Consider the following 10705-nt stretch of genomic DNA (forward strand, 5'->3'; position numbering starts at 1 on the left):
AATACTGTCTGTGGGTCCAACAACTACAGACAATACTGTCTGTGGGTCCAAGAGCTGCAGGGAGGAAGAGAGGAGTTATATAGAGGAACTACATCAATGAACTGATCTATTAACCTTTCAGAGGGCCAGGTGGGTGGAGCTTACTGCATCAGGATAACAGAGAAGTTTACAACATCCACTTTAAAATACTTTCCTGTGTCCGCCTGCGTGTTAAATCTGTCGTTCCTCTGATAAACTGCCTGTGAACCTTCGTGTCTCCAGACAGGCTGAAGCTCCTGCTGCTTCACATTCATTCAGTTCAACACATTCTGCTGCTGGAGGACGCTGAGTCAGCAGGGAAGTGCCTTGCTCAGCGGCACCTCAGCAGCAGGAGGGAAGAAGATCCTTTTAGAGTCACTTCTCCTACACACATTTTTTCACAGCCGGGATTCAAACCAGCAACCCTGTAAAATCACAAGGAGGCTTCTTCTTCTTCTTCTTCTTCTTCTTCTTCTTCTTCTTCTTCTTCTACCGCTGCCACAACACTGCAGAACCTGACAGACTTGTTCAGTTATTCTCTCTTGTCTCCAGACTCATCAAGATTATTTTAGGATTTTTTTTTAGTGAAATCATCTCACTGCTCTGGCAGATAATTTTACCGCTTTCAACAAATGAGACTTTTTTCCAGGAGAATGTAACTTGTTTCAGGACATTTTGTTGGTAAAAGTGAAATTGTCTTGGAGAAAGTTTCTTGTTTCCAGATTTTCTTCATTGTTTTATGATGATTTATTGAAAGAAGAAGTCATATTGGCATGAATCAAGTGAAATTTACTGAAACCAGAGAAAATCCCAGATTATCTGCCAGAGCAAAGAGAGAATTTGACTAAAAATATCATGAAATAAGCTGATAGGTCTGGAGACAAGAGAACATCACTGGACAGATGGTTGTTTTTTTGTAGTGAAATTGTTGTTGAGTCTCATCTTCATCTTGAAAATCTCACTTTTCTTGCAACAAGTGGAAATTTCACCCAGCATGGTGAGATGATTCTACTTGTTTTCAATGCAGCTTCAACTGTTTCAGGAATTTTCTAGAATCAGGAGTCAGTGTGTTGAATCAAGTCAGAATAAGGCAGATCACTGGGATCAAGGAAATAACGCTTGATGCAAGAAAATTCCTCCAGAAAATTGATTTGCATTGAAAACCAGTGGAGTCATCTCATCCTGCTGTCAGATAACTAAACATCTGATCTGAAGCCTCATTGAACTAAATGACTTGTTGAGCTGGATATTATTTGCAGAGTAATGCGATTACAGTGAGACACAAAATCTGATTTGCGGCCCTCTGTGGTGCAGACAGACCAGACAGGAGGAACAGGAATGATGCTGGAAGAGCAAGGCTGTCACATTACTTTTTATTGAATTTGTATCTATTTTATTCTCTTATTTTACTACAATTTGTATTATTATTATACTATTAATGTTTTCATAATTACTATTATTATTACTAGCCTATTTTCATTATTGTGTTGGATCTTTATCTTCTTCTTCTTCTTGTTTAGCACTATGTATTGCAATCTTGCACTATAGGTGCTATATAAATAAAGTTTGATTGATTGGTTGATTGATTGATTGATTGACTTATTGATTGAGATTTTCTCACTTGTTTGAATCCAGCCTGCAGCCTCAGTCTGCAGACCACAGCGGGTTTCATTCCGTCAGAGTTTAGTCTCAGTCCGTCTTGTCCAGGCTGAGGACAAACGGCACCAGCGCTCCTCTGGCCTCTGCCGGAGCGGGCAGGACCTCGGGTAGAAACCCCTCCAGGTCCCGGTCCGGGTCCCGGTCCTCCTCCAGTACGAACTGCAGGGTCTGGCTCTTGTTGACGCAGTAGATCCGGTCACCGAGCACCGCGCAGCGGAACGGCAGCGGGTTTTCCAGCGGGAAGGACGCGCCGCCGTGCCAGACCTTCACCACCGTGTTGTACTTGAACACGTTCACGCCTCGCTCCCGGTCCACGTCGAACCGGTAGATGAGGCTCCGGTGCGCCACCATGTCGGTGGACCGGCGCCTGCTCTCGTTAAAGGGGCATTCCTCCCACTCGTCCCGGCGGGAGTCGTACCGCAGCAGCCGGTAGAAGAGCGAGCCGCCGGACACGAACAGATCCCCGCCGCAGCTCGTCGCTTCGTGCGCAACGGCGAAGCTTCCTTTGGGTAAGGGCGCGACCGGGCTCCACCTGTCCAGCCGCGGGTCGTACCTCTCCACGGTGAACAGGCACTCCCCTCCGATGGCGAACAGGTAGCCGTCCATGGAGACCAGTTTGAGCTGGGCGCGGGGCTGGGACAGCGGCCGCACCTCGGTCCAGCGGCCGGTCAGCGGGTTGTAGCAGAAGACTTTGTCCGACGCCTTGGTCCGCTCCCCCTGCGCCTTGATGCCGCCTGCCACGAACAGGTAGTTGTACATGGTGCAGATCCCGGAGCCTTTGGTCGGGATCTCCTCCGGCATGCTGGTCAGCACTTCCCATCGCTTTGTCTCCTCGTGGAAGCAGAAGATCCGGTGGCGGTTCTCCTCCGGCGGCAGCGCGGACAGCGGGCTCTGCGGCCGGCTGCTCTCCCGGCTCCCCACCCGGTCGAACACCTCGTTCATCTCGGCCACCGACAGCAGCCTCCTGCCCTCCATCCTCCCGGCCAGGATCTGCTCCCTCTCCCCCGCCGTCAGCCGGCCGTACACGCCCGGGTTCCTTAATATTTGCAGGAAATTGTCGCTCATGTACTTGTAGACTCGCCGCTTCAGGTCCTCCGCGCCTTGGCTCTTGGCTTTTGTCAGGATCTCGTAGCAGTTCTCTGCGCTGATCTGTTGCGACATGGCTGGATCTGATAATTCATCCCCAGTGATTATTTCTGACACTTTATCCTCTCTAACCTCCATCTGGTCTGAGGAGAAAACAAAACCCAGCGGGTAAAACGCGTCCAGCCTCTGTCTCACCGCGTCTGGAAATCCTCACTTCTTTCTTTCTTTCTTTTCTCTCCACCAAAAACGCCCCTTTTCTCTTTTCTCCTTTTCCTCTCTGCGCTTCAAGTTTTCGTCCTCCAGACTCTTTTTTTTTTTACAGACTAGACGAGATCCGTTTCCTCTTGGATCACAGAAAACGTCCTTTCCGGATCCCCCATCTCCATCGGTCCGGTCCGGTCGGGTCCGGTGCGGTGCGGCTCCTGAAGCCGGGTTTCCCTGCCTGCTGTCTGGGGAAATGTCGCCGCGTCTCCCCGCTGCAGCAGCGAGCTGTCTGCGGATACAAAGGCTTTCTGTGACCGTGACAGACCCCCCCGCCTCCGCTCCTCCTCCCCGCCCGGGACCCGGCTGTGTGGACCGGACTCGGATCCTTCTCGCTCCCTCACACGCTGGGAGGTGGACGCGCACTGTTTACGCGCATTTCCACCTCATTATGCAGGCGAATGGGGAAACACCGCGGCTGTGCGCCAATTCTGCGCCCTGCCGTCCTCCTGGATCTGAAACCTGCACTCTTAATAAAAACGGTTCGGTACAGGACCAGACAATGGTTCCTTAGACCTTAGACAAAGCAGAACACTTTACGGTGCTGCAAAGCACCATTTCTGCTATGAAAAGTCCTGAAAAAACCTTTTTAAGAACCACACTGGGTTCTTTATTCTGATTTACCTGTTTGTCTATTTTGACAAACCAGAGGGTTCTTTGAGTCATTATGGTTCCATATAGAACCACGACCCTAACCAAAGAACCCACAACAGAACTCTGAAGAACCATTTTATATTATTTATTTAAATTTCCCTCATCGTCTCTATTAAAATACCTTTTTTCATAACCACACTGGGATCTTTATTCTGATTTACCAGCTTTATTATTTTAACAGTTCAGAAGGTTCTCCATGGAGCCATGCTCAAATAATTCTACATAGAATATTTATGGTGCTGTGGAGAACCATTTAAGAACATATGAAATATTCCAAACTAGCAGGATAAAAAAAAACCTCCATGTGGAACCACTGGAACCCTTGAAGAACCCTCCTTTTTCCAGGTGTAGTCTGGTTTGAGAATGGTTCATACATTTGATTTGCATAGTGACATTTTCGATGCAGTTCACCTTTGTGGCTCCCCACAGGGATCATTAAAGTTTCATCTAATCTAATCTAATCTAATCTAATCTAATCTAACCTATAATCTAATTTAGATCGGGGGTTTCTGTGTCAAAAACAGACAAAAGAAAAGACGATGATTTTCCTTTTCAGGTCGTTTCATTTGATTCATTATCAGAGGAGGCAGAGAGGCTGAAACTATCACGCATTTCACAAGAAAAAAAGGTAAAAATTTGAGAAAAGTCTGAAAAAAAAAAATTAGACAATAGAAATATATATATTTTTTCTGTCCCATAAATCATCTCATGACCACCCGGGCAAGTTGAGAACGACTCGACTATAGAGGTTAGAGAAGAGGCTTGTGACTGGAAGGTTGCCGGTTCAAATCCCCACACTGCCTGGGAGCCTGCGGATGGGGAAAGTGAATCAGTTACTGAACGGTCTGCTGGCAGCAGGCGGTCCGGGGTCTTGGACTGCAGGCTGAACATGATGGAGAGCCAATTCATTCAGAACCCCAACCCACCCAATCTGCACACCACCTATCCAGTCATCCAGTCATCCTGCACTGCCACCCGGTCGACAGCGCACTGCCGAGCCAAGGTTCACAAGTAGTAATATTTTGCACCATTACTTCTAAAGATAAGAAACAATCTGGATAAGTGGAAGTTCACTCCATCCCCTCTGCATTCAGATCAGTTGGCTGTCTGCTCATGTCCAGCTGCTCTCCCGCCTTCTACAACAATGTCAGGAAGGGCTCGATGAATCACTGCATTCACTAACAAAGACCACGCCACTACGAGATGTATTTAGATGGTTTACTGAGGGAAAGAGGGGTCGAGAACGGAGGGATGAAATAAGGGTCGAGGGTGGAGGGATGAATCGGGGGTGGAGGGATGAATCGGGGGTCGAGATGGAGGGATGAATCGAGAGGGGTCGGATGAGTTGGAGTCGATGGATAGCTCGAGGAACCAGGGAATTGAGACTCAGGGTGGGGGCACTGTCTCGCTGATGGGGGGTCTTCTTGGCTCCATCATATCCCCCTGTGGTTCCTGTACTGAGAGAGAAGAGCAAGGGGTTGGGGGGGGGGGGGGGGGGGGGATGAGAGAACTGAGACATACGAGAGAGAAAAGGTCATGGTTAGGCGCGTATAAATAGGGTGGAGCAGGAAACTGAATGTGTGCTTGAGGCGTGGTCTTGTTCCCGAACTTTAGTTATAATAATAATAACTTCATTATGACTGAGTTGTCTGGTTTATTGTCCTCTACCCACCAAAGTGCCCATAATATTGCCAGCATCTCTGCTGTGAATACTGACATCTGATCTGAAATTCTATGTCCGTTTTTAATTCTTAATTCAGGAATGGATTCTCCAAATGCCACTTTCCCACTCTCTGGATCCTTTGATCCATCTGTATAAATCTGTAAATATGAACTCCATTCTTCAGATGGGACTTCCTTGACTATATCTCCTGATTTCTTTCTTTTGTTATTATTCAGTATGCATAGATCCACTTCAGGTTCTGGGATTAGCCATGATGGTACAACTGACAACAGACTGGAGGGCACACATTAATATTAATAATACCAATTTCCTCCACCTCAGATTTTAGCTTATTTCCAAAGTTTGTTTTGGCCTTTCTCGCTCTACTTCAGTTTTAAGAGAGGCGACTGAATTTCTGTCCAATTGGCGCTATCCAGCTGGGTGGCAGTGCAGGATGACTGGATGACTGGATAGGTGGATAGGTGGATAGGTGGATAGGTGGTGTGCAGTTTGGGTGGGGTTTTGAATGAAATGGCTCTCCATAGAACATGACTCAGCACTCGTTACAGCAGCGCCAGACAGATACAGACTTTACCTTTAATATCTGTTCCAGATATTAAAGGTAAAGTCACTTCTTTTCCAACAGATCATGTCACATTGGTGACTCAACCTGGTGAATTGAGGCCAGGTTGTATAGTAAAAAATGACAAAGATTCATACAAGACAGTATTCATAGTTTGTTTACTGTCAAAGGAAACGGATCTGTTCAGGTTTTACTGCAGGAGGAACACAAAGCCTTGGAGACGGTCAGACAGAACAAGCTCACAGCTGGACGACATGTTTGCTTACTGTGAAATACACAGGATGCTGTGCTGAAGATACCCGACCACATGTTTTAACAGCAGAGCTTTTGAAGTGACTGGACTGTTCAGCAGCTACATGCAGCTGAAGAAGTTCTGGGCTGATGAGAAGAAACTGCTGCAGAAAACACTGAACACTGGGAATGTTTCTGCATAAAAATGGTCTAAACTAGATATTGAATATCAGCTATTGGCAGCTTCAATCCAAAAAATATTGGTATCAGCCTTCAAAAACCCATATCAGTCAAACCCTATAATAGTTAATATATCAGGAAGTACTAGGCCTAAATAAAATACAATACTTTTGCGTGTTGCCTGAAAAGGCTCCGGGGCTTTTTCCACCACCGTTCCTCTTTCATTTGGTCCAGTCAGTTTAGTTTCTCGGCTCCTGGTGAGGAAACTCTGTCACAGAAGAAGAAGTAGAAGAGAAAATATTCTGTCGCTCTGGATCTCCTTCACATCTGGCTGCAGGCGGCTCAGCTGTCCGACCCAGAGCCTTAAAAACCGTCTCCTGAACTCTGACTGGCTCCTTTCTTTCTCCTCTGCTGTCTTTCTTAATTTCATTTTCCTGATATTTTTTTTTTTAAACCTGGTAGCCAAGAAAAAGAAAGTTAAAGAAAGATTAATCGCTCACAATTTGCATAATGCACATTGCTCATAACCATACAATTTAGAAAAAAACATCTGGATGAAATCTATTTATCTATTGATAAAAAAAATAATTGTATCTATCATTGCAGCTTACTTAACCTATGACATAAAATATCCCATGAGTCCAGTCAAGGAGCCCGTCCTGCAACTTTTAACGTGAGCCGCTGCAATCACCAAAACAGCAAAATCGCTATTTAGAGCAGCTAACCTCCTGTATGAGACGCTTTGTTTACAGAACAGCACAATAATACAATATAATGACTGACTGTAAATGGTGAACCAGTAGTAAATACTGTTTTGGAGTGAATTACACAAAGCTATTCTCCCCTAGGGGATCTTATAATGTTTATAACGGTGTATCTTATAATGGTTTATTATGGCATATCAATTCAATAAAGGCACATTAATTAATATGTAAGAAAATCTTGGTGCTGGTTCGTCTTCCATGTTATTTATTTCGACATCTTGCAGCTCCATCTCCGTTTCCCGTTTCTTGGTTCTAGCTCTTTGTTTACTTTGCGGGAACTCGACTGTTTCCCGCGTCTGCAAAAAAAAGCAAAAAACAAAACAAAAACATGATGTAATCTCCATCCAGCCAGGAGCGCGCTCTGTTCTGCAGGCTGCAGCTGGATAGTGTTGGGACTACGGAAGCCCAGTGGACAAACCTAGTGAAGGACTGTGCATAAAGGCTAACAGCTAAGCTAACTGTACCTACGGAGAAGAGTCACCAGTTACCAGTCTCACTTTGACTGATCTTTCTCCTGCTGAAGGTCACATGTCCAGCAATGACAAGTGAAGAGGCAGGTAGCAAGTTTACCGGTTTAATAAGTTTACTGGTTTAATAAGTTTACTGGTTTAATAAGTTTACTAGTTTATCAAGTTTACGGGTTTAACGAGTTTACCGGTTTAACGAGGTTTACCGGTTTAATAAGTTTACCAGTTTAACAAGTTAACTGGTTTATCGAGTTTACCGGTTTAACGAGTTTACCGGTTTAACGAGTTTACCGGTTTAATAAGTTTACCAGTTTATCAAGTTTACCGGTTTAACAAGTTTAGTAGTTTATCAAGTTTACCGGTTTAACAAGTTTACTAGTTTATCAAGTTTACTATTTTATCAAGTTTACCGGTTTATCAAGTTTACCGATTTAACAAGTTTACTATTTTATCAAGTTTACCGGTTTAATAAGTTTACCAGTTTATCAAGTTTACCGGTTTAACAAGTTTACCGGTTTATCAAGTTTACTATTTTATCAAGTTTACCGGTTTAACAAGTTTACCGGTTTAACAAGTTTAGTAGTTTATCAAGTTTACCGATTTAACAAGTTTACCGGTTTATCAAGTTTACTATTTTATCAAGTTTACCGGTTTAACAAGTTTACCGGTTTAACAAGTTTACTATTTTATCAAGTTTACCGGTTTAACAAGTTTACCGGTTTAACAAGTTTAGTAGTTTATCAAGTTTACCGGTTTAACAAGTTTACCGGTTTAACAAGTTTACCGATTTAACAAGTTTACCGGTTTAACAAGTTTAGTAGTTTATCAAGTTTACCGATTTAACAAGTTTACCGGTTTATCAAGTTTACTATTTTATCAAGTTTACCGGTTTAACAAGTTTACTATTTTATCAAGTTTACCGGTTTAACAAGTTTACCGGTTTAACAAGTTTAGTAGTTTATCAAGTTTACCGGTTTAACAAGTTTACCGGTTTAACAAGTTTACCGGTTTAACAAGTTTACCGGTTTAACAAGTTTAGTAGTTTATCAAGTTTACCGGTTTAAAAAGTTTACCGGTTTAGCAAGTTTAGTAGTTTATCAAGTTTACCGATTTAACAAGTTTACCGGTTTATCAAGTTTACCGATTTAACAAGTTTACCGGTTTATCAAGTTTACCGGTTTATCAAGTTTACCAGTTTAACAAGTTTACTGGTTTATCAAGTTTATTATTTTATCAAGTTTACCGGTTTAACAAGTTTACTGGTTTAACAAGTTTAGTAGTTTATCAAGTTTACCGGTTTAAAAAGTTTACCGGTTTAACAAGTTTAGTAGTTTATCAAGTTTACCGATTTAACAAGTTTACCGGTTTATCAAGTTTACCGGTTTATCAAGTTTACCAGTTTAACAAGTTTACTGGTTTATCAAGTTTACCGGTTTATCAAGTTTACTAGTTTATCAAGTTTACTAGTTTATCAAGTTTACCGGTTTATCAAGTTTACCGGTTTAACAAGTTTACTAGTTTATCAAGTTTACCGGTTTATCAAGGTTACCGGTTTATCAAGTTTACCGGTTTAACAAGTTTACCAGTTTTTACTAGTTTATCAAGTTTACCGATTTAACAAGTTTACCGGTTTATCAAGTTTACAGGTTTAACAAGTTTACCGGTTTATCAAGTTTACCGATTTAACAAGTTTACCGGTTTATCAAGTTTACTAGTTTATCAAGTTTACCGGTCGGTTTAACAGATTTACTGGTTTTATATGTGTTTATTGATTTTTGATTCGGAAAACATTAAGATTGCGTCAAAGCAAAACACATCAACAAAAACAACAATTAAAAGAGGGACAAATTCAAAACAAAACAGAACATCTCGGCTCACAGACTCACACGTTCAAACAGGCAAGTGACTCAGGAATTACATAAAATAAAAATAACAAATAGCTAAACAGCAGGTGTCACACAGGTCCATACGACATAAACCCTCTTGTAAGAATAGCGGAGATATCTAAACCATTATATGACATAAAAGGCTCCCATGTTCTATGAAATACATTGTCTTTGCGATGTAACATGCATGTCAAATAGTTCAATGATACATATTCATGTATGACCCAAAAGAATGCATTTTCTTGCACAGAATGTTAGCATTTTGTGTGAGTTTCCCTTTATATTTATCAGTAACAAGATTACTAATTTAACAATTTACTAGTTTAACAGTTTAGTTGTTTAACAAGTTTAACTCGCTCGCTTCACCGATTCCGCCATTACGAGAATGTTTTTCAGGGAAGGGAGGGGGAGAGATGCTTTTAAACAGTGAGGGAGGAGCCAAGCTAGTTTTAAAAAAAATGAAAAGCTGCTGAACGGAGGGGGAGGAGCTTCGTTCAGGAGCGGAGTCTGACAACAAGCTTTAGAAAAGAGGAGAAAACAGCAACACAGCTGGATGTTGGTTTATATCATGATGACTCCACACAGCACAGCAGCTTCAGGATTGGTTAGAGGGTCTGAAATCGCTTATCGCAGGTTCAGTAGGGTTACGTTTAGAACTGCAACGATTAATCGATTAATCGATTAATCGATTAGTTGTTATTAAATTAATCGCCAACTATTTTGATAATTGATTAATCGGTTTGAGTCATTTTTTAAGAAAAATAAGTCAAAATTCTCTGATTCCAGCTTCTTAAATGTGAATATTTTCTGGTTTCTTTCCTCCTCTATGACCGTAAACTGAATATCTTTGGGTTGTGGACAAAACAAGACATTTGAGGACGTCATCTTGGGCTTTGGGAAACACTGATCCACATTTTTCACCATTTTCTCACATTTTATAGACCAAACAACTAATCGATTAATCGAGAAAATAATCCACAGATTAATCGACAATGAAAATAATCGTTAGTTGCAGCCCTAGTTACGTTATTACAAACCGACAAAGAAAACTGATCGCTGATTTATTAAACATTTTCTAAAGCTACGAGTCAGTCTCTCTGTCTGTCTGTCTGTCCAAAACCACTGAACTTCTCCTTTAACTAGTAGAGAGAAAATGACCTCCATCACTCACTGAGGGGTCATCATGACTAGAGACCAGGGGGTTTCTGGGTAATTTTTTTGTCTTTCGCCCAGTGAAAACAAAAGGAAGCAGG

At 42.4% G+C, this 10705-nt stretch overlaps 1 protein-coding gene across 1 annotated transcript; it reads right to left on the reverse strand.

The window, feature by feature from the left end:
- Positions 1-1496: 1496 nt before the first annotated feature.
- Positions 1497-2998, reverse strand: LOC139661180 (kelch repeat and BTB domain-containing protein 11-like). Its single transcript, XM_071539574.1, has one exon. The coding sequence runs from the start codon at positions 2899-2901 to the stop codon at positions 1708-1710; it is 1194 nt and encodes a 397-aa protein (XP_071395675.1). The 5' UTR covers positions 2902-2998; the 3' UTR covers positions 1497-1707.
- Positions 2999-10705: the final 7707 nt, after the last annotated feature.

This window comes from Centroberyx affinis, unplaced genomic scaffold (genome assembly GCF_046629955.1).
Source record: "Centroberyx affinis isolate AG114_WGS23_722 - 3 ecotype Tasmania unplaced genomic scaffold, CSIRO-AGI_Caff_v1 ptg003472l_1, whole genome shotgun sequence".
NCBI lineage: Eukaryota > Metazoa > Chordata > Actinopteri > Beryciformes > Berycidae > Centroberyx > Centroberyx affinis.